Consider the following 23,513-nt stretch of genomic DNA (forward strand, 5'->3'; position numbering starts at 1 on the left):
GAAAAGAATGGAGAATACACGGAGAAAAGACCTAACTCTTTGAACGAATAAACCGAAAAGACTGATTTTTCTCTTTTTTTTCTTTTTTTTTACCAATACCATAGTGCACATCACGCATTTCTTCTTTTTTTTTTTTTTTTTTTTTTTTTGAAAAAACGTGCCCTTATTAAGGCTACTCAAATGAAGTACCATTGCCTTCTTCCCCTAAATGAACCGAACCTACTAAAAATCTCTTAACAAACTTTGAGAATTCCCCATATAAAGGAAAGGAACGGAAAAACAAAATGACATGACCATAAGATAGCCATGCGCACATACACAATCAGATGTGTCTACATTTTTGCTTTTTTCTTTGTGCTTACAATTCCTCCCTTTCGGATTAATCCATCCATAAACTGGGCTATGTTAACAGGAAGGGGTGGTGTCATAATAATACATTTCGCACATCCTTCTATCGTTCCCCCACAGACCATCATTGGGGGAAAGATGCGTAGGTCTACCCATACGTGTCAAAAAAAGTGTGTTCGGAAATTTTAAACTCAGCAGGGTCACTTTAACGGCCTGCTGATAACTGTCTTCATAAAATTCTCGATGCGAAAAAAAAAAATAAAAATAAAATAAAAATGGGATGAAACGAATTACAAATTGGAGAGACTTCTAAGGAGCTACGTGCTACAAAAACAACAAGGTGATGAAATCAGCGGATGGGTAAAACAATGACGATGTGAAACTGCACAGGGGAGGTACCACAATGAAGAGGCTAAAAACAAAAAGGGATTAAAGTACGACGTAAAAAAAAAAAGAAAAGAGGAAAACAAAAAAAAAAAAAATTGTAGTGTAATCCACCAAGGGATGTAAGCAAACATGTAACGTGAATTAAAAAAAAAAAAAAAAAGAAAAGAAAAATAATGTACTTCCTATATCAAGCGAAATGGAATAAAGCATGTACTTTAATTAGATAACAAATTGGACAACCTTTAACACGGTTGGTGATATTTAAAGAGAGATGCAACACGATGGGTGTATAATCGAGGGTTGTCGTACAGCGCAGTGTGTGTGTGTGTATGTATATATGTCTCTGCGCAAGCATCCTTTAACCTATAACGACTATGCGCATGTAGCTTCCTGAACGACGAACAGAAACAAAAAAAAAGAAAAAACACCAAACGGAGCGAACGCATAAAGTGGAATGACGGAACAAGACAAAAAAAAAAAAAAAAAAAAAAAAAAAGGAAAATTTCCACTCCTTGTGTAATTATTAACGCGTTAAAATTTTACAAAAACAAAGATTGTGCTGTTAGGTTTCCAGCAAGTCGTTTCATCAACCCAATGTATACTTCTCACTTCGGGGATGGATTTACTCCTTCTCTTGGGTAACCTCCCATTCCCCTCCTCACACCACCTACTGCTGTTAAGCACGCATGCGTACAGTTAATCTTACATTTTGGAAGATGTTTTGTTAAAAAACTGCAAGCCAATAATTTTAATTTTGTTGAGCCTTCGTTTACTCCTATCGGATGCATTACCTTTTGTCTGTTTAGTGCAATCCGATTGCGCATCAGGGGAGCTGATATTTTGGTTCCCTTCCTCAGTTGGTACTGCATCGTCTGTAGTGTGCGTTACGTCAGCTATCGTTGTTGAATATTTATCTCTGACCGCATTGCCGTTACTCCTAAGTGTTACATCATCACCTGGAGGATCATTTAGTGGTGGTTCTTCTAAATGTTCCCTGGTTTCCAATTTCCTAAAAGAATCTTTGGATTGCTTGGTACTGTAGGATGTATTCACGGTGGTAGACTGCCTCTGGATTTTCGAACTCGCATAGTCTATCCTCTTGGGTATAACTGACTTCATGTTAATTAGGGATGAGTTTCTGTTTAATTTTTTTTCGGAGTTTGCGCTGTTCATCGAATTGAGCGTGTTGAGAGTGTTCATCGAATTCATAGTTTTGATTGAGTTGGCTGCTTTTGTCGAGGTCGCTGCGAAGGTAGCGTTTGTTAAGCTCATCGAGCTGTTCTCACACTGAGGCTGTGCACTCGCTGTCGCCTTTCCTGAATGATCCATGCCAATGCTGAAATCATAACGTGACGAATAATCTTCTTCCCCCACCATTCTATTCAATAAAGCCCCCTCAACACACTCGACCTTCTGAGAATGATCTACTAATTCATCTTTGAATAAATTATTGGTGGCCTTAATTTTGTAAGACTTTTGTGTTTTCTCCTTACACTTTCGCCTCGACGTACTGGACTGCTTATTTTGCGGATGGCCAATCTTATCCTTAGCAGATTTATTGCAATTATTATCTTCAAAGATGGATTCCGAATTGGCGTAAAAGTTTTTCTTCGCATCTTTGGACGAGACCTGATTGGGTCCTCTCGTCCTCCTCGTGTAGTCATCTCCCTGATCGCCTCCAACACGGCAGCCAGAACCTCCCCCGTACGCACAGAACTCGCTGAGCCCATTTTGCGTCGTGCCCCCTTCGCCCTTTCTTTTACTCCTCCTTGAGTTCTGCGCATGGGAAGTAGTCACTCTGCTCTTCCCCACCCTCACGCGACTATTGTCCACATGTCTATTCGCAGATTTTACACTATTCAGCGTGTGAACATTTCGCTCGTCCGGATCATCCCTAAAATGCGCAATGTTATTTTCAGGCGCATTTGCAGTTGTATTGTTAGTCGTATTGGCAATCGAGCTAAGGGAAAGGAAATGTTTGCTCCCATACGGATGGCCCCTGTTATCCTCCCTACCATCTCGATCATATTTACCACTGCCATGTTTGTCGTGAACAGAATAATCTCCCTCCAAACACGCACAACTGTCTATATATTTCGCATAATGTTGTATAGATTTAAAATTAGACTTGACGATGAGGTAGTTTACAATGAAGGGAAACCTACTTGTTAAATAATTGATGGTTATCTCTGGAAGAAATAAGTGCTTCACTTTGAAGAGCCAGTTATGGGTGCTTCCTACACTAACGATATAGCTACCTTTTGCATTCACAAATTTATTATTCTTTAAAATGTTGTTACTCTCGATTTGATACACTTTATTTATCACCGCATCGATGAAACAGTTTTCTAATAACTCATCCCCTTTGGATAAATTTTTTTTTTTTTTTTTCCTCCTACTAGTGTTGCTATTATTACCATGGCTGACAAGATGTTTCATATTGCTATTGTTGCTGCTACTCCATTTAACTCTACTCCTACTGTGGGCTTCTGCAGGCGCGGGGTGGGCATAATGATTTCTCATGGATTCCTTATGAATTCGGTCCACCAATTTCAGATGCATTGAATAGCCTGACATTAGGAAGTCGCGCGCTTTGTCGCTCATTTGTTGGAAACCGGATCCGACGGCGGGGCCCTTTAGGCCAACACTGGAAGGGTCAAAATCTACTTCCTGCGTCGCCCCCCCTCCCCCTGCGCAACAACAGTTGGGGTAAAAGGCGAAAGGGTAAAAGGCGCTGTCCCGGATTTCCCGCACCCCCCCATATCTCTTCTCCAGTTGGGTGTCTAAAATTTCCTCCCTCAAATAAGACGCATAATTGGCGTCCAAAATCTTTAGCTTCTTCGTCATATAGGAAGGAGCGAAATTTAAAAACGACTTCCCAAAAGTTTTGAAAATTTTCGGAGCATCAATTATATACATCCGAAATAATCTGCACCGATATTTTGAATTCATAATCTCCAACAACTTCATAAATGTAGACATGGGAAATTTAGATAAAGAAATGCCAGAGCAGTCAACAAGGGATATATAATTTTCTATCTTCCCAGGTATACATAAATATTTTAAAAAGAATTCGAAACAGAAAAAAAACAAATTTGTTAATCTTTCTACATCTAACGATTCGACATTCAATAAATTGATTATCAGAATGGGTCTACATTTTTTATCTCTTCCATGCCAATATATCACTCCTTTGTTAATATAACCTATAACATCTTCTTCTTTTATGGGTAGAATGTTGGACAGTCTAAATTCATAATTACTCTTAATCAAATCTAACGCTTTTGCAAAATCGAATTGCGCTGAGTACAGGTAACGCAAGCATTCATTTTCGAAGAATGCTTTATTTATTTTTAAGGATTTATTTTTACAATACTTTTTGAATTCACTTATTGCAATTTCTTCATCTGTATTTATGAATGTGTTGTGGAAGATGTACCTCAGGTTTGTGTTTTCGTCATATACGTCTTCCTTCTTTGGCTCGAAGAAAAATACATTTTCGTCTATTGTGTGTTCATTGATATCTGTTTCAATTATGACTTTCCCCCTTGACAGATCCATGGCGCGCAGGTTAACTGATAGAGGGTTACCTGGTGGAGGGTGGGCTAGGTGGATTGCCTAACATGTGTGCGCTTGGTCCACTGCGTCTTCACCACGTGGTGCTGCGTTTTGGGTACCCGCACGTGTCCTCTTGTTTCTCTTACGTTTTTTTTCGCTCAACTGCTTCGCGATGGTTTTATGAAGCCTTTGCTAATTTGACGTTGAACTTTTCCAGTTTGATTCGCAATGTTTTTATACTTTTACGCGCTTTTTTTTTTTTTTTTTTTTTTTGCTTTACGTCGTACGCGCAATTCACAACAGACCATTTGCCAGGAACTAGTTGTTTCCTCTTCGTTCCTGCCTTGCTAACACAATTTCGCTGAAAAATGACAAATGTGCTGGGAACAAGTGTTTTTTACATTTTTTTTTTTTTTTTTCCTTTTTGAGAAAATGTATGGAAAATTGTGTTACACCATATATATAATAAAAGAGTGTGTTTTATTATATATACTTTAAAATGTATTCAAAAAGGAAAAAATATATATACATACATATATTATAAATGTACAGAAGGGGAGTTCATAAATTGTACATACGTACGTACGTTAAGTAAAAATTCGTTTTGAAAAACAAAATGCAGGATTTCTTTTTTTTTTTTTTTTTTTTTTTTTTTTCCACTATTACAACGTAGTATTTTTACAAATTGAGGCATATGCAAATATGACAATGATGACTATCTTGTCATACGTCAGACGACAAATGTCCAAGAGGGGGGTTGACACACTTTTTTCTGTCGCCAGCGGTATATCCTTAACTCCGCGTTGGCCCCTACTGAGATGTCACCACTGACATTCCTGGTGTCATTCCTATTGCTATTTGTGCCACTTCTCTTAAATGAAATTGATAAGTCCTCTATTATGTGTATCCTCATTATGCGTACCTATTTTTGCGTACTCTGCATTTTTTTTTTTTTTTTTTTTTTTTTTTTTGTTTTGGTTTCAGATAAATGAATCTCACTATGTTATTGTTGTGTAGGCGTATATAAAAGGTACACATATGTTTACCTTTTTTTTTTTTTTTTTTTTTTTTTTTTTTTAATTTATTTAAGCTTTACGTGAATTATTTGCGCTTATGCATGTGTATGTATACATGAACATTTAATGCTTGCGCAGGCATGTTCCCACTGTACACACACAGACAAATGTATTAACAATGAGGCACGTTGTTCGGCCAAAATGGAAATGACAATTCTTCATTTGTATTCATTTCACGCGGGTGTGTATATATAAAACTTGAACTCCAGTTCCCTTGACATAACAAAGAGTTTTTCATGTGGAAAAATGTTGGAAAAAAAAACATATATTTATACGCACGTAAAAAAAAAAAAAAAAAAAAAAAAAAGGAAGAAAAGGTACATATTTCATTCCTCAAGAGCAAGACAAATACAAACACTCGTTAACGTAAAATTTAAACCATGCACAAATTTTAAACTAGAATGAAACATGTGCAACTTTTAAGTTGTCTAATTTGAGCAAGGGGATCCATTTTGTCCATTGCTATTTAAAATTGTCACCAAGAAAAGTTCAAAGATGGACGGGAGTGACAAAAATGGGCATGATCAGTGGACGACGTGATCGAAAGAGTGAAAGGCGGGTGAAAAAAAAAAAAAAAAAAAGGACGGAAAAAAAACATGTTACTCCAGATAAATGCCCATAATTGGATGCAAAAATGTTGTAAATTTATTTAAGGCAAACACTCCATTTTCCTTCTATACTGAAAAGGTCTTTTTTTTTTCCCCCCCCCTCTTCTACGTTCTCAATTTTTGTTTCCAGTTTGCGCTTCCAATTTGCGCTTCCAATTTGCGTTTTGCATTTTTCATTTGACCCATTTTTTCACTTCCCAATCATATTGCCCCACTTTTGCCTTCAATTTTTTATTTTTCAAAATGGAAAAAAACGGCTTCCTTTAAGTAAGATTACCAAAAAGGAAAAAACAGGAAGAAGCAATAAATGGCTTAAAAACATTCGAAAAAAGGGTAACAATTTTGTGCAACACTTTTTTCCACTTACAATGTACCAGAATGGACATAAAAAAATAATGCACGATATGGTTGAGCGCCTGTCGGATGTCGTAATTGCGTTGGTGCAAAATGCGCAAAGTGCATGGGTGTTGGGGGATCCGAAAAATATAGGAACAGGGAAAAATTTGTATGCGTTGCGCAGAACACGGCGATTGCACAAATGTTTACGTACGCGTATTTACATCATGTATAGGCACAATAGGGAAAAAAAATTTCGTCGAATTTTTTTTTTTTTCGGCAAAGGCTTGGGAAAAAAAAAAAAAAGGCAACCAAGTTCATATAGCAAAAGGAAGGGACATGTAATGTGTGTGTTTAATTTACATGTGAACCGCTTTTACAGTTTTATGCTACCATTTCCAGTGTACTTCACAGCATCATTTTTAATTAAGAAAAGGAAGAAAAAGGGAATGGATTAAACGAAATGAACCACTAAACTGTAAACCTATAAAATCTATCGAACCAATAAAACCTGTCAAAACCTGTGAAACCTATCAAACCGATCAAAGAGAATAAGGAAAATTAAATAGATCCCCCTTCAAAGAACACTTCCACGTTGTACAACGTTTTTCGGAAAAAATGAGAATATACGCAAAAGCCCTTCTCTTCCAATTTTTTATTTTACAAGTAATTTAAAAATCCAAAAAGAATCGTAAACATGTTTTCAAAATGCAAACACTGCGCATGTATACATATGCTTAGCTTTAATCTACATTTGATTTTTTCCATGAGAAGGAAAAAAAATTTACATGTTGGCCCAATCGAGCATATTATGAATTCTTCTGTGAGTGTGCTTGCATAATTACATACCTCTCTATACGCAAATTATTTGGATGTAGACTCTATATACGTAACCAAGTTCTCACTCTTGCGTGGAAATGAGACGCAGCGCGGTGCGGACGGCTCTTTCCACGCATACTCATCCCAGGTGTGATAATTTGCGCGATTGTAAAGTTGTTAAGTTGTAAGGCGGTTCAGTTGTTACATTTCTGAGCGCAACTGTCAGGGCGAAATAACTAAGGACCTAATACATGGGAGGGTCTTATTTGCTACAAAAAAAGAGTGTAAAAACAAATGCGCAAATTAGTGGATGTATATGAATACACATGTGAATATTTCCCTTTAACATAGTTATGGCACCATGCAATTTTACTGTTGCCCACAAATCCTTAAGCTCCTTTCGTCCATTTTTTTTATTTTTTCTTCGCAAAAGACATTCGCTATTATTCTTTAAATTATAAAAATGCCAACAGGTGTACAACAAGAGGTACGGATTTATCAAGAACAATGCACAAAGACCTGAAACAGGCACCTTCAGAAATGTAAAGCTGTACAACAGTTACAACGCGAAAGAGTTGAAAAAGCACTGTGAAGTAAGAAAAAATATATGTATATATTATGTACATATTATACATATATATATATATATATATATATATATATATATATATATATTATATACTTTTTTTTTTTTTTCGCTCTCTGGGCGCGCCCCCACCGTTACAGACATCGAGAGTGGTGTGCACCGGACTTGGCGTCGTAAATGGGGTTGGAATTGGGCTAGAGAAATTTTGGGAGAATCTCATCTCCGGGTATAGCTCGATTGACAAAATTACCAAATTTGACGTAACAGGAATGAACTGCGGCATAGGTAGCGAAATTGATAAGAAAAATTTCAACCCCTCCGATTATTACACAAACAAAAAAGATGCTAATCGGTACGATGATTACACGCACTATGCTGTAGCTGGAACAAGGTTGGCCGTAGATGACGCAAAAATTGATTTACAGAAAATTGACCCGAACAAAGTAGGGACGATCATCGGAAGTGGAATCGGTGGTTTGCTTTTTCTGGAAAAGGAAATGAAAACATTTTACGAAAAGGGGCATAAGAGAGTAAGTCCTTATTTAATTCCAGCAATGATAGCCAACACATCAGCAGGGTTGGTATCCATCGAACATAATTTAAGAGGAATTTCACTTGGCATGCTAAGTGCGTGTGCAACCTCTGGCAACACAATAGGGGAAGCCTATCGATATATTAAGTATAAAGAATACGATGTGATGATATGTGGAGGCACTGAGGCAAGCATTACTCCTATAAGTTTTGCCGGATTTAATGCATTAAGAGCGTTATGTAGTGGTTATAATGACAACCCCAAAAAAGGGTGTAGACCGTTTGACTTCAAAAGAAGCGGTTTTGTCATGGGTGAAGGGGCCGGGATTTTAATTCTAGAGTCGTATGAGCATGCACTCAGGAGGAATGCCAAAATATATGGAGAAATTTTAGCATATTCTTCCGAAAGCGATGCGTTCCATATCACATCCCCAGAGCCAAATGGACGGGGACTCTGTAATTCAATCAACAAAGCTATAAAGAATGCAAATATAAACATATCTGATGTTAAGTACGTGAATGCACATGGAACTTCTACCCACTTGAATGACAAAATTGAAACGAAGGTATTAAAAACTGTGTTTAAAGACCACGCGTATAAGTTGCATATATCTTCTACTAAAAGTATGACTGGTCATTGCATAGGAGCCGCAGGTGCAATTGAATCCATCGTATGTTTGAAAACAATGCAAACAAATATTATTCCTCCTACCATTAATTACGAAAACAAGGATGCTGAGTGTGACTTAAATTATACACCGAATAAGAGTTTACACTCGAAGGAAAATATTGACATTTCGTTAAATACCAATTTAGGATTTGGTGGACACAACACTGCTCTGTTGTTTGGGAAAATTACAAAATGAGATAATCCATGTAGTAACAATATAATGCTCTTACGAGGTGTTTTTTTTTTTTTTTTTAACATACATCAGTATGTGTGCGGAGAGTTTTTTCCTCCTAATGTGGCACTTGCCTTGGGAGCTACCTTACTTCGCTATCATCAACGGGAATTCACATCTGCGTTTTTAGCAACGTTCCTTCTTAGTCACCCCACACCTATTTACATCATGTATGTATGCGCGTCAAATGTAACATTAGTTTCAAACTTGTTGTAAAGTTTTTTTTTAAAAAATAACGCTCGTGATTATGCCTCCTTTATTTATTTATTATTATTTTTTTTTTTTTTGGTAATGCATTTATAATATAATTTGCCCATCAGTTGTGACGTAACCATTTTATGCAGGAGAATCGTATCTGGGGAGTCCCTTTTCTTTTCTTTTCTTTTCTTTTCGTTTTTTTTTTTTTTTTTTTTTTATTTTATTTTACAGCATAACAGGGAATGGAGGCACTGTCATATGAAGCAACACCAAAAAAAAAAAAAAAAAAAAAAAAAAAAAAAAAAAATGTAAAAGGAGTTCACACCTAACGAGACTGTTACATAGTGGGGGATAGTTCCCATGTATTTGTGAGGCAAATTTTTTGTGTGATTCGTTCTCTTTTATATAAATATGCATATTTTTTTTTTCTCTTCCCCTTGTTGACCTTATAAAAAATTAGCTGAGGGGAATTTTCAGTCAAATGAAAAAATTTTTAATTGCCCCCAAGGGAGAGGATAGTTCCCGCGTCGGCAACGGCAGTTCCGACAATAGTCAAAGAAGTGGAAGTCCCTTTTTTTTTTGTAGGTGAATTTGCTATACTATCATTTTTTCATGCGGCACGAAATGTTCTATCTTCACGTTGTTGTGAAGTTAGCTATATGTTTTTTTATTCCCTGAGAAGGTACATATAGTGGTGCTTCCAAGGGGAGATACATTTTTTTTTTTTCTGTTGCATGAATTGGGGGGGGGAGATATTTTTCCATTCTTGCAACCTTTCATACCTATTTGGTGACACACCCAATTGTGAATGTCCAGGGCGGGGGAGAGAAGGTCACACATTTGTAGAACACACATTATGTGAAGGGGGGTAGGCGCCAAAAATATGTATCACTCACACGTTATGCGAATATTCCTCTCACTGCACGGTTAGTAGGAATAGTAGCAAAAGGCGTGAGGAGCGCACCGAAGAGAATCGCATGTCTATACCCTACCCCGCCTGCGAACGTACGACAACCGCGAAACACACGCGGAAGAAAAAATGAAAAAAATAAAACTAAACATCACGCGGGAAGAGGACAACTTGCAGACTAACATATACTATGTGTGCGAAAAAAATATATTAATTTCACAGCTCAATCTAACCATCAACTATGAAGAAAATAATATGGACGAAGAGGAAATTGTTGAGCACAGTAATGAAACAGTCAACAACCATACAAAGAATAGAACGACAAAAAAAAACAAATGGTTTAACATAAAGATATCTTATAGCGATGAACTAAATAATCTATACCTAAACAATGTGATAAATAACTTATACGATTATATTTTTGAATGTAAAGGGAATAATTTTAACATACATAAAAATGACCACTGGCAGATCTTTATAAATATTTACATATATGAGTACACACCATTTATATATGACCATATCTGCAATGTGATAAATGTGCACCTGTCTCTTTTGCTAATTCCTTTTTGCTTCTACGACTTTGATGAGAAATGGTACAGATGTGTTCAGAATTATGAGGAATTGGGGCGGCTACTATCAGCGGGGAGCTCCCTCTATGACCCTGCGGAGAAGCGAGCAGAAGACTCGACGGATATCGTAATCCTAGGTGGAAACGAACAAAACAAAAAGATAATAATAAACCAACTGGAAAATAACAATTTTGATTTGTTTGTTGAAAAAAAAAAAGGGGAAACCGCAGAAGGCTTGTTCAAAAGAGTACTCATAAAATACATCCCAATTTTGCGAACAGTAAATGTGGATGATCAAATTGTGTACGTAATAAAATTTGTGGAATATGAAGACTTTTTCTTACGAACACAAAAAATAGATGATAATATTTATAATAATATTTTTGATAAACATTCCTTTTGTAACTTTACAAAAAAGACATCGTTTGATAGACTGCCCTGTGAAAATGAGGCAGACAAATTTAATCCACACGAAAATTATTACATACTCTTTAATGCGAATACTGCAACTGTTGACGAAAGTAGCATTTTGGAAAACTCAAGGGAAACCATCCAGTTTTATTACGATTTCATCGTCAATTACTGCACAAGTTATTTCGCTGCACATTTTGTGAAGTAAGAAACGGTAGGCCTCATAATTTTCACGGGAGGTACGAGAAATGACGTAATAATTTCATCAAAATTTGTGTTGATTTCTTGGCTTGCTAGATCCTCACTTATTTGAGAGCATTTTTTCTGAGAAGCTCCACAGTACCTGCACGGGGCGTGCATGATGAAGGCGTCACAAAGTACATACAATGTAATAAAGGCATTGTCCACGCATAGGCGTGTATTTATGGATGGCAAAGGTGAACATTCGCCTTTGCATTTTAGATAGGATTTTTTCTGGGGGTCCTCCAACAGTCCCTAATCATCACGTTTATGTTTTTAATTTTTCCAACAATTTTTGCGTCATCGACGATTTAACAAATTAACTGCTTTCGTGGCAACCAAATATGAGCCTAAATTGCGAACGCAATTTGGGGGAGTACCTCGGACTTGTGCAGGTCCAACGCATAGCTCCTGACATAGTCCACTTTGCAGTCGGAGTAGTACGAACCCTTGGCTAGCTTCTCTCGATCTAGAAGACAAACATATCTGCGGGCGTGGACGGGTAAAGGGGGAGGAAAAAAAATAAAATAAAATAAAATAAATTTACACAGATGCATGCATATATATGCAGGTGAATCCCCTCTACAGCATATGCCATAAGCGTATCCCCACCTCTGGGGAAAAAAGAAAAAACGCTTGCACAAGGGTTTCCCTCTACGTGCAACGCAAACTTACAGAATGGTCTGGGCGCCTTGGAGGGGGGATTTAGAGAAAATCAAATTCTTGGCCAATGCCCTGAACCAGGATTCTTCGTTCCGGAAGAGTTCAGTGCGCACTAGTCCGGGGTTAATGGATACGGTACACGCCTTGGTTTTTTCTTTCTCAAATCTGGAGATCAAGTTATGTAGGAAAAATGGGGATACACAGGAATATAAATATATACATATATATACACACATGTGTTTACGTATGTGGGGACACGATTGGTCCGTTTCTGTTACATCACAAAAATGGCACAGCGCACAAGTGCCTCCTCCTCCTTCTTACCTCCTCTGCAACTGCTGTGTGTAGTAAAGCATGCAGAGCTTGGAAAAGTTGTACTCCCGTCGGTATAGCAAATTCGAATTGGTATTCCCCGTAGAACTTTTTTCGCATATAAAATCGTAGTTCACATCCTACAGCAGGGGGAATGGGTGTGTCGAGCAGTGAGTACTTTTCCCTCGTGTTTTATTTCTTTATTTTATTCCTAATGGTGTCAAAGAGAATATATTGCTTACCGATTCTTTCAGCATACTGTGCGCTATGCTACTAAGGTTTACAACCAAAGTGTCCGATGCTACGATTCGCTTATGAAGCAATTTGGTTAAGTAGAAGTGGCCCAGGTAGTTAATGAAGAAGGTCCTTTCCAGTCCATTCACGTACTGAAGTTTTTTATTCACAATTCCTGGGATTAAGTATAATGGAAATTAATAGGGGTTATGCTAAGACAGTGATGATATCAGGTGGGGGGTGTCTGCCTCTAAATCACATGGGGAATGCGGCACACAATTGATGGGAGCAACACATGATGCGGAAAATATATATATATATATATATATATTAATAATTTTACCGGCATTGTTGACTAATATATCTATTTTGGGGAATTTGCTGAGTATCTCATTTGCACAATTCTCTACGCTTTTGTAACTTGCCAAGTCAAGTTGCACACAGTGGATCTTGGCGCTACGTATGGGGGGAAGTGCGTACACACAGCTGTTCAGGTAAAGCTGATCACGTAAGGCGATTCATGTGCCTCTAATCACATGTTGTTTTTCCTACCCCCCCTCATTTTCTTACTAGGGATATCTGGTCAGCAAGTCCGTCTTCACAAATTCCATGTGTTCTACCGATCGGCAGGCCAAAACGACTTCGCACCCAAACTTCACAAATTCGGTTACGGCGGCTAGCCCGATTCCTTTATACCCCCCTGCAAGAAAAAAAAAAAAAAAAAAAAAAAAAAAAAAAAAAATGACAAAAAGAAAAGTGCACATGGTGCTAAGGGGACGCTCTCTTTTGCCAACACAGACGTGATAACAATGTTGTAGGAACTACGGGTTAATAAATATATCCAGTTAATGGTATTCACCTACCCGTCACAATAACGCATTTTCCTCTTAACAAATGGGAATTTTTCATCACCCCTTTGGAAGTACCACCAACGTTCATCACACATAAGAGGTAGTAGTAAGTAACAATAACTGAGATGTTTGTGACGTATTCGTAAATTTTATCATCAATTGAAGACAAGTTGAAGTGATTTTTTTGAAGAACATATATCAGCACTTTATAGAGGGGTAAACACCTGCATATGGGGGGGGGGAGACAGAAACAAGGTACAATGAACACCGGTGGAGATGTGTGTGCAGGGGTACATGGTAGGGAGTTACTTATACACATGTGGCAGAGTAATGTGTACATATATAAACACACGTGTGGTTTAAGTGACGACAACATGTCGATAGCTGTTTGGCGAAATGACATGAAAAATATGCATCACCAGATTATTCCTGAGACTAGAATAAAAATGAGGAACCTTTTCAATGAGGGGTCGGTCAGAATAACCCCGAGAAATGATCTCGCTTTGTTTTTCACTTCCATTTTTTTTTTTTTTTTTCTTTTGTCATTCGTAGGTTATGCCTTTAGTCAAAAATGAACTTAAGTGGAGACCTCCCCAAATGTATGTTACGTGCGCATATTGCATAATTTCAAAAAAAAAAAAAAAAAAAAAATATGACAATCACGGTGGAGCTGCTTAGCATTAACTGGAAAAGATTTCTATGGCTCCCACTTTTTTGGGGGACTTAAATTAGGAAAGCGTAAAAAAAAAAAAATTCCAACTTCCACGCAGGGGGAGGGTGTATGGGTGTACATGTGGGAAGGGCACAAACCAAGTTCGCACATCACGTATGCAGCATATAGCCTTGGCAAATAGCTGACTTGGGGGGCTGTGAATTGGAGTTTTAAGGCATTTACCCTATTCAGAAAAAGAAAAAAAAAAACAGTTGCATCATTTTGCTACTTCCTTTTTCCGGTTTGTTCTTTTCCCTCCACACATGCTGTACAAGAATGTTTTAAAGGGTGCTATGTTTCGCGATGGGTATGTTGCCCTATATGCTGGTGTGTACATACATGTACTATGTGTACATGTGACCATTGTGCATTCTTTTTCTTCCTACTTATAATTCCCGCCACGTCATTTTGGCAACTTTTTTTTTTTTTTTCTCTTCCCTTTGGGTGCATGTGCATTATTTTCGCTGTAGATAACACGTAGGTGCATATAACTGCGCTGCTATCTCAGCGAATAAAAAAATTTCGTCGTTTTGCCACTGTAAAAATGTATGTAAAGTACGGAATGTGCGTGATTAAGCCGTTTAAGTTCTTTTTTTTTTTTTTGCTTTCTATTATGGGTGAGGCCGCGTACAAAGCCACTATCCTTTACTTAATTTTTTTTTTTTCTTCTTTTTTTTTTTTTTTGCTTTCTTCCCTCTGAAGTGTGAAGTGCCTTTTTGCAATTGCATTTATTCACTTGCCCCCCATTTGCTAACGGCAACCGAAATTTATTCCTTGAGTATTTTTTGAATTTATAATTCTACGGAGTTTATTGACGGACTGACGATTAAAACAAATTACCAAGTTACCGAATGGGCAAATGATCAAATGACGAAATGACGAAATGACGAAATGACAAAATGACGAAATGACAAAATGACGAAATGACGAATTCACGAATTGATCAATTGACCAGTTGACTAATTAACTAATTCATTGTTTTTTTAATTCATTTTTTTTCTACATTTTTTTGTCGCGTCGCTTAATGCCATTTCGCTGCGCGTACATGTGTACATTATTTTTGTCACAATTTTTGTTCTGTTTAGCTGTATAGTTTTTCTTACCTCCTTTCCTTTCCTTTTTCCTTGTTACATCTTCCCTTTTGCTTCCTCCCCCTTTTCTTGTTTACCCCTCACACACGCCAAGCGCATGCTCTTCCCCCCCCACACACATATCTCGCGCATGTTCCTCCACATCAATTTAAAAGCGAAAACTCGGCAACTTATCTAGCGCAATGTACATACATTTACATGCACACAGTTGTTTCTCCCTTTTTTTTCGAACACCTAATGAACGATTCACACATATGACTTTATAACTGTGCACAGCGCTACTAAATTACACACAGCCGTTTCCTATGCTTGCTGTATTCCTACACACTGTCATATACATTCGGATTCACAAGACTAATTGTTTACTTGAATAATTTTTGAATCCAATTTAAAGTATATTCATTGGAGAAGTCTTATCTACCATTTTTGTGGTACGACTTCCCTCAGTTTCTACGATCATAGTTGCCGCGTCTACCCCCCTTGTGTGCAAAATGAATTCCAAGATACTGGATGTGCTAAACCTGATCGACGAGAAGTCGTTCAAGAAATGCGAAAAAGTAATAGCAGCAGGGCTGAAAACAAAGAAGAATGAGAAGCTGTATCTGCTCTTGAAGTGCCTTCTGCACTCGCACGTGAACGAAATGGACGAGTGTAAACAGATATTGGAGACTCTGGAAGTGGATGACTCCGATGAAAATGTGTTTTACATATTAAGAACCATATACACGAATATGAATGAAGGTGGAAAGTTAATCCATTTGTATGAAGAGAAAATAAAGAAGGCCGAATTGAGTAAAAAAGGGCTGAGCATCATCAATGGTAACGTAGGTAACGTTGGGAACATCATCGTAAGCAAGAGCAATAATAACAATAACAGTAGCAGCAGTAACAACGTGAAAGTCGCGCAAAAGGAAAAAATTGATGTGGAGATGATTATAAGGAACCTTTTTGATTATTGTCTAAATACGAGCTTTTTCAAAAAAGGAAGTAATTTTTCCTTAAAATTGTATAAGCAGACAAACGATTCAAAGTATCTTCTGTACAACAGCTACCTCATATACATGAACAACTCGAACAACAACACACTAGTTTACAATTTGGCACTCAACTTTTTAAAAAATTATAAATGTTACAGTAATAATAAACTCACAGAGAACTTTTCCTTTTTTTTAGTATTTTTTTTTATTAACATAAAATTGAGAAATTATGAAGAGTGTGTCAAAATTTTGGAATACGCCAAGAGCAACAATTTTTTTCTCAACCCATTACAGTACCAGGTATACAAATTGTACATACAATTTATTTTCAATAAACTAGACAGCTGCATTGACGTTTTAACAGAACTGATAAAGGAGCTACCAGAAAACAGCGACTACTACATCCTCTACATGGACCTCATCATTTATCTACTAAACAAACATAACCCAGATATGAAGGTCGAGAATATTTTCAATCTGTACAAAAACGATTTGATGTACTTGGAGTTTTTTCAAAAATGTTTCATACATATTTGTATTCAGAAGGTTAAGGCGTTTCCCGACAATATTTATACCTTTTGGAATTGCATTGAGGAGGATGGGCAGGACAGGTCGGATGGTTCGAGAGGCTCCTGTAGCTACTACAAAGATGTGATGAATTTGGTTCTTTCGATGGACCAGATGAATATCAGTACGCAGCATGACGTGAGAGATGGAGAAAACGACATGGAAGGTAGTGGCGCAGATGGTGAAAGTGGCCCGAACGATTTGGGAAGTGACAATAGTGACGCAGAAAGTAACCATCACAAGGGGAGAAACAAACATAAGGGTAGGAGGGAATGCCACAGCCCCATCGAAAGTATAACGAAAAAATTGGACAGCCTAATAGAGGACTACAAAAATGATGTTATGAAGATTTACAAAAACCACGATGTAAAGGTGTACTTATACATGCTACTCTCCTTTATGCTAAAAGAGAGCAAAAATTATAACATGTTTTACTCAATTAAAAATCACCTCAGCCTTTTGAAGGACGATATGATAGCTATCCTCATTGTGTTCATAAAAATTATTTTGAAAAAACTATACGTAGCTATTAGCACCGAAATGAAGGCCTTATCGGTAGGAAATTTGCCTGGAAACGAATTGAAGAAAGAAATACAGAAAAATATTTTATTATTCTACAAGCAGATTTACAACTTTGAAAAACTCCTTTATGTGTTGTATAAGAAGGATGTACACGAATCCTTTAATCGAGTCTTTTCTATGTTCATTCAAGTCACCAATAATATGGACTTAAAACTTCGGGATGATAATTTCGTTGTGTTATTGGTAGAAATGGCTTTATATCTAGACAAGTATAACCTCTGTCAGCCTGAGGAGAAGAACAGTTTCGACCAGACTGTGGCGCACATGCATAATTTGGTCAACAGTAGATGCGAGGAGTTGAACCTCGGAGGGTGCAAAAGCGTCGATGAATTTCTTGGCCCCATTGGCTCCTACGAATGTGCAGTAGTAGAGGGTGAGGAAGGTACGAATGGGGCAAATGGAAAAAATGCACAGGAAAACAAACCAGAAGCGTACCACATACCGAATGTACAAAATAGATACACCACCATTTTTCAGATGAACGATGAAGAGAAAAACGAAAGGGATATCCAATTAACCAACAGGGCATATTACATTGCCGCGTTGAGTGTACTAAAGTACTCATACAATTATCGAATTCGCATGACGGAGAAGGAGAATGAAGAAAAGAAGGTGAAACCCATTATAAACAACGATTACATAAATGTGCTTGTCTTGATGATCTACCTGAACAACATAATTGGAAATTTCACCAATTTCTCAACCCTGATTGATAAGCTAAACATAAAGAACATCCAACTGATTACGTATTCACCAATTTTGTTCATACACACGTATAGCTATTCCTACTTTAAATATGCAGAAAATTTGCTAAAAAATATTTTGAACTATTATAATGTTCAGCAGGGAAATTTGAAGAACTCCATCTCCAAGTGCTTTCAAAATAATTCTATCTTTAAGGTGAACGAAATTGTCAATGCATATTTTTTGAATTCGTCGAATATCATTTTTTATTTTATTAAGTTGTTATACATTTTTAAGAAGCAGCTCGAGGCACCCAGGGGTGGGTTTCACTTCAATATATTTGGAAGCGTGAAAAAGGATTACGCCATTCATAATGAGTACTGCACCAAGTTTACCCCCGTGAAGGAGATTTCTAGTGGAAGGAGCAAAAGTGAGAAACCAAGTGGGCAGAGAAAGTCTGCCAACGCAGAGATAACAGGTGCTAAGGATGACGCCTCCAATTCTAAGAGCAAGAAGAGCCATCCTGACAATGATTATGATAGCAACAGTTCCACGAACAATTTCCCCATGAGTAACGAATTCTTCAGTATGCTAAAACGACTGAATGAAGACATTCTACATGAGGAGCAAGATTTTAGGAGTAGCTACTCGAAGCTGATGCTAGACAAGTTTAACTTCCTTACGATAGACAACCAGACGATTCTAATAAAATATAACGTGCCCTCCTTCCGGTTTACCCTTTACAAAGCATATGACAGCTTCTTTTACAATCACATTTTGTACGAGACGCTACCCCCCCTGGAAGAGTTTCAATTCCTCAAGGACATCAAAATATTAAACACAACCGAAGCGAATAGTGTCAATCTGCTGAAAGACATAAAGACAGTGTACCCAATGATATTGCTGTCCAATTTTTATAACTTGAAGGGAAGCGTTTATATAACTAGCCATGAAAGCATACTTGATTGTAAAAACATGGGGGATGTCCTTGGGCATAGTGATAAAAATGTTTCGCAGGCACGTTCGCCAGAATGTGCGCAGAGTATTAACCAAGTGCCTTTTGACAAGATCAAGGAGCATGCCAGGTACAGTATCGGTGATCACGAAATTAACTTCTTCATAAGCAACAACATTTATGTAAGTTTCGACAAGGACAACTACAACTACCGCAATAAATATATCTTCAAGTCGAACAAACCAAAGTTCCAATTTAATGATCATTCCCTTTCTTCTCCTTTCAACATTTGCCTAACCGAGCTGTTCAACTACCCCATCCAAACGCTCTATTTAAATGCAGTTATTCTTAATACTGTCATGTATTTGTTTCATAAATCCTTTTATTACTTCGCCGTCACGGATGAAGCCAAGAAGATGAAAATGATGAGTAAGGCTAAGTGTGCCTTCCTCTATCTCACCTATATTTTCTCGTATTATCAGTTAACGGAGGGTCTATCCAATGGGGATCTTCTTTATATGCAAAAGGAACTGGATGACTTTACCGCGGGGGTAGACTCGTCACACTTGAAGAGGGAAAACGATCATGTGAAGAATAACGAGAACGCAACTCCCAACCAAGTTACCCCATCAGCCGAATCTCCCACACGTAATGATAAAAAGGCAGCGGGTAAGAATTACATCCCAATCGACTCAGTCTTCAAAAAGAAATATGGACAAGATATTTTCAAAAAGTACGAAATTATGCAGGCCGCCTACCATAATGACATATATAGCAAGAACGCCGCCCTGCATTATAGAAGTATATTGCTAAATTTAAATATGTACATAAGAATCCTTGCTGGGGATAGTAACGTGAAGGATTTCACCGACAAGCTCCAATTTTTGGATAACATAATTTACCTCAACGTATCCAATGAATTAAATGTCTTCAAGCAAATTTTAGCAAAGGACGATTCATACCAGATTATAAACATGTCTTGTTTGTTCAAGCAATATAACTATCTTGTTCACAACGTTACGATTATAACCTTAATTATTCAGTCGATTTACAACCATGGAAGGAAGAAAATCAGCAGTGAAAATAACATGCTTATCAAAACTTACCTTATGAGGAAAGTTGCACTTTTTTCCGATGTAAATAAAAACTTGCTTTCTCTTTCCGAGGGGCTCGACAAATATAAGTCCCTGAATACATCTGACGTTTTGAAAAATTTCGAGCTGGAATTGGTAGATGAAATCGCCGCATCGTGTAAACAGCATGTTTTGAATTTGTACAATTTGTTCAACGGGAAGATGCTCATTATCAAGTCATACTTGTGACACCCCGAAGTGCAGTAGAGAAGAAGAGGTGGCGACACTGATAGTCAGCGCGCGGTGGTCAACCTCGCAGCCAACCTAGCAGCGATGTGACAGTTTTGCCACACACACTTCTACATCTACCGTTTGAATAATCCTCCCTTCTCGCAATCGATACAAACACGTAGATAGTTGTTTTCGTTTACAAGGGTGATTAAATTTTTTCCATTTTTAACCGTCTTGCATTTCTCAAATTAAAGAAAATGGAAAAAAAAAAAAAAAAAAAAAAAAAATACTCCATTTTTGACACAACGTTGGGGATTTGCCATAGTTACGCATTCGCCCCTCTTAATTAAGAACACTTTTTAAAGAACTTAAAAACTTTTATTTTTATGTCAATCTGAACTTTTATATTGCAAAAGAGTTTTCAACCCCGTCGCCCGTCTTCAAAGAGATTAATCGTAAAGTGGCTGTGACTACTTCGTCTACCTATCATACTTCCCATGCTGCAATTCTTATGTAGATGAAGAATTTGACATGTGGTCACAAAATTATACTCCTGTAAAATAATACGAGAAGCAGATTAGCTTGCAAGAAATAGGTACGATAAGGCGAAATGATGCAGCAGTTTGGGCGTTTTTCTTAAAAATAGGGCAGAAGGGGAAAACATGCGCAGGAATGGAGATCCTTCGATGGGTGAAGTCAGAGCAAAATGAGATGCCAAATGGTATAAAATGGACACACGCAGTGCACGCGAAAAAAAGGCAAAAATTTAGAAAAAAAAAAAAAAAAAAGTTTAATGCATAGAAACACTGTAAATAGAAAAAAGAATTACCTGAACTGTCTCCCATGACGTACTCCTTTACGGGGAAAAACCCTGTCAGAGATAACAATTAACTATACAAAAAAGGGAAGCATATCATGCGAAAAATGTTTAACTGTCACAGGGGGGAAAGTACTTCCACGGGGCGATCCTTAAACGCTAAAAGGAGGGGCTGTTGATTCTTTTTAGACCTCTGCTGACATATACTTCTTCCGACATTTGGACGCATCACCGAACTCATCACCTGTTCAACGCTAGGAACATCACGTAGGTGAAGTACTCACATATGTTATCCACAAGACTGATCCCTGCGAGGGGAGAGAGGAAAAAAAAGGGAAACACATATTCAGACGAGGTTTCGTGTATAATATGTAAGCATGGAAATTGCGAACAAAACGCCGAAATAAATAATTATGAAGGGCATGAATCTGGGAGGCTTTTCTCCCTTTATGGCGACCATCTTCCAACGTTCTCAAGGTTGCCCACCTGTTTCTGCCTCATCCATGGACTCCTCCTCTTGATCTAAGAGCTCAAACCTTTTAAAGAACTCCTCACTATGTTTAGACAACATATCATCATACTTCACGATATTCCTTTCAATATTTATCTTTTTATTTAATACGTTGGTCATAAAGTAGGAAGTTGCTTCATTTGCCCCATCATATAATGTTCTCAATTTTGTGAAATTTCCATACACATCATCTTGATCATAAGTGACTTCTTTTTTTTTTTTGCTTTTGTTTTTTGACCGTTTGGTGTTGTTCCTTTTTCTGTTCATCTGATCGTAGCGTTTGTCAATTTCGGTATTATTTTTCCTGGGGGTCTCGAACCGATCAGACTCATTCGCATGGTTTAATAATTTATTTACATGTTCAGATAGTTCCTGTTTCGCTTCTCTACTTATTTGAAAAAATTTTTCAAAAGAATCTTCTGCTATATAAGAATTCGCCGAAACTATGCTATTTGTCACACTTGTGTTTATACTTGAAAGAGCATCTCCGTCTTTCACGTCCACCCTATCGTGCACGTAGCTTCTGCATCGCAGTCGTGTGTCTTTTTCACCGCCTTGAAATGGGGTTTGTTCTTCAGTCATGTTGTCATTTTCTTCTAAATGAGAGTTAGACAAAGATCCCTTTTTTATTGCGTTACGTGAGAACGTTGGCTCCGTCAATGGTTCACTTAATGGCTCCTTTAATGCCCCCCTTTGATCATCATTCGTTTTATCCCCTAAGGCGCATTCCGAATTTTTTTTCCTATTCGGCAGATAATCGCCACTGCTTTTTAATTTATCCATCTGTTCGTGTAAAATGTGTTTTCGAAATTAATTCAAGAGTGATGTTCCTTCAGACATTCAGCAGAAGGCGTCTTCTGAAAAAGTTTCCCATAGAGGTTTTATTTTTGCTGTCTTACGTGTACGCCACAACCTGTATTTCCTCTATATTGACGAAATTGATTATCGCTGGAAATTGTTTTTTTCCACATCACTGGCAAATAAATATGCACTTTTGCGTTTCGCCCATAATTATTCAAAAGGGAGGGAGCAAAAAAAGGTAAAAGAAAGGAAAAGGTAAAATAGAAACGAAAAAGAGAAATTTTTTTTTCCCTCATGGTAAGCATTCTAGGGAGTTTGCCATTTTTGCAACATCAGATGATTCAATTGTAGCATTTCTTATGCGCGAAAAGGGTGGCTGCAAAATTTTTGAGACTTCTTCTGGGGGGTGTCGCCTACAAAGGGTGAAGCGCTTTGGGTGCCTCCAAAAGTTTTTTTTTTTTTTTTTTTTTTTTTTTTGCAACTCCCCAAACGGACTAGCTATTTCAAAAAAAAAAAAAAAAAAAAAAAAAACGAGTTAACAAATTAATAAATTAACGATTTAACAACTAGGCTTACATATTGACAAGAGCTGCATATCAATTTAAGTGATCAAACATGTTCCCTTTGGTACAGACAAGGATAATGTGTGCAACCTGACTTTCTTTCTTGTTGTTTTCCTTTATATTGGGTGAAATATCCCACTTATGCTTGCATATGCATAGTTCTGCTATGCTGTTGTTCGCTATTTCGAGGAATTTCTTTATTTATAACGCCTTATTTTTTTTGTATGAACGTTCAGAATTTTTTTTTTTTCTCTATTTTTTTTGGCACCTCTCATCTTTTGCCTACATAAACTTTTACGAAGAGACAAAGATCTTTGAGGAAAGAACCAAGTTATGTCATGATAGCGATAATGCGGAGGCGAAGTAGACAAAGGGGAGTCACATCCTTGTCTAAATATTTGCACTGA

General features: G+C 37.4%; 6 protein-coding genes across 6 annotated transcripts; 3 read left to right on the top strand and 3 right to left on the bottom strand.

Moving 5' to 3' along the window:
• Positions 1-1,437: 1,437 nt before the first annotated feature.
• Positions 1,438-4,296, bottom strand: PKNH_1123400 (CRAL/TRIO domain-containing protein, putative; the record flags this gene model as incomplete). The annotated part of the gene is made up of 1 exon (XM_002261375.1): positions 1,438-4,296. The coding sequence occupies one exon, from the start codon at positions 4,294-4,296 to the stop codon at positions 1,438-1,440; it is 2,859 nt and encodes a 952-aa protein (XP_002261411.1).
• Positions 4,297-6,931: 2,635 nt separating this feature from the next.
• PKNH_1123500 (3-oxoacyl-(acyl-carrier-protein) synthase, putative) lies at positions 6,932-9,115 on the top strand (the record flags this gene model as incomplete). The annotated part of the gene is made up of 3 exons (XM_002261376.1): positions 6,932-6,979; positions 7,606-7,725; positions 7,859-9,115. The coding sequence occupies 3 exons, from the start codon at positions 6,932-6,934 to the stop codon at positions 9,113-9,115; spliced, it is 1,425 nt and encodes a 474-aa protein (XP_002261412.1).
• Positions 9,116-10,388: 1,273 nt separating this feature from the next.
• PKNH_1123600 (conserved Plasmodium protein, unknown function) lies at positions 10,389-11,450 on the top strand (the record flags this gene model as incomplete). The annotated part of the gene is made up of 1 exon (XM_002261377.1): positions 10,389-11,450. The coding sequence occupies one exon, from the start codon at positions 10,389-10,391 to the stop codon at positions 11,448-11,450; it is 1,062 nt and encodes a 353-aa protein (XP_002261413.1).
• A 93-nt stretch (positions 11,451-11,543) lies between these two features.
• PKNH_1123700 (putative oxidoreductase, short-chain dehydrogenase family, putative) lies at positions 11,544-14,062 on the bottom strand (the record flags this gene model as incomplete). Its single annotated transcript, XM_002261378.2, has 9 exons — positions 11,544-11,585; positions 11,863-11,968; positions 12,158-12,310; positions 12,470-12,597; positions 12,700-12,866; positions 13,035-13,147; positions 13,262-13,391; positions 13,555-13,766; positions 13,962-14,062. 9 exons carry the CDS (start codon positions 14,060-14,062, stop codon positions 11,544-11,546), a joined length of 1,152 nt encoding a protein of 383 aa, XP_002261414.2.
• A 1,774-nt stretch (positions 14,063-15,836) lies between these two features.
• PKNH_1123800 (conserved Plasmodium protein, unknown function) lies at positions 15,837-20,432 on the top strand (the record flags this gene model as incomplete). The annotated part of the gene is made up of 1 exon (XM_002261379.1): positions 15,837-20,432. The coding sequence occupies one exon, from the start codon at positions 15,837-15,839 to the stop codon at positions 20,430-20,432; it is 4,596 nt and encodes a 1,531-aa protein (XP_002261415.1).
• Positions 20,433-21,471: 1,039 nt separating this feature from the next.
• On the bottom strand, positions 21,472-22,525 carry PKNH_1123900 (conserved Plasmodium protein, unknown function; the record flags this gene model as incomplete). Its single annotated transcript, XM_002261380.1, has 2 exons — positions 21,472-21,539; positions 21,718-22,525. 2 exons carry the CDS (start codon positions 22,523-22,525, stop codon positions 21,472-21,474), a joined length of 876 nt encoding a protein of 291 aa, XP_002261416.1.
• Between the last annotated feature and the right edge of the window lie 988 nt (positions 22,526-23,513).

This window comes from Plasmodium knowlesi (genome assembly GCF_000006355.2).
Source record: "Plasmodium knowlesi strain H genome assembly, chromosome: 11".
Lineage (NCBI taxonomy): Eukaryota > Apicomplexa > Aconoidasida > Haemosporida > Plasmodiidae > Plasmodium > Plasmodium knowlesi.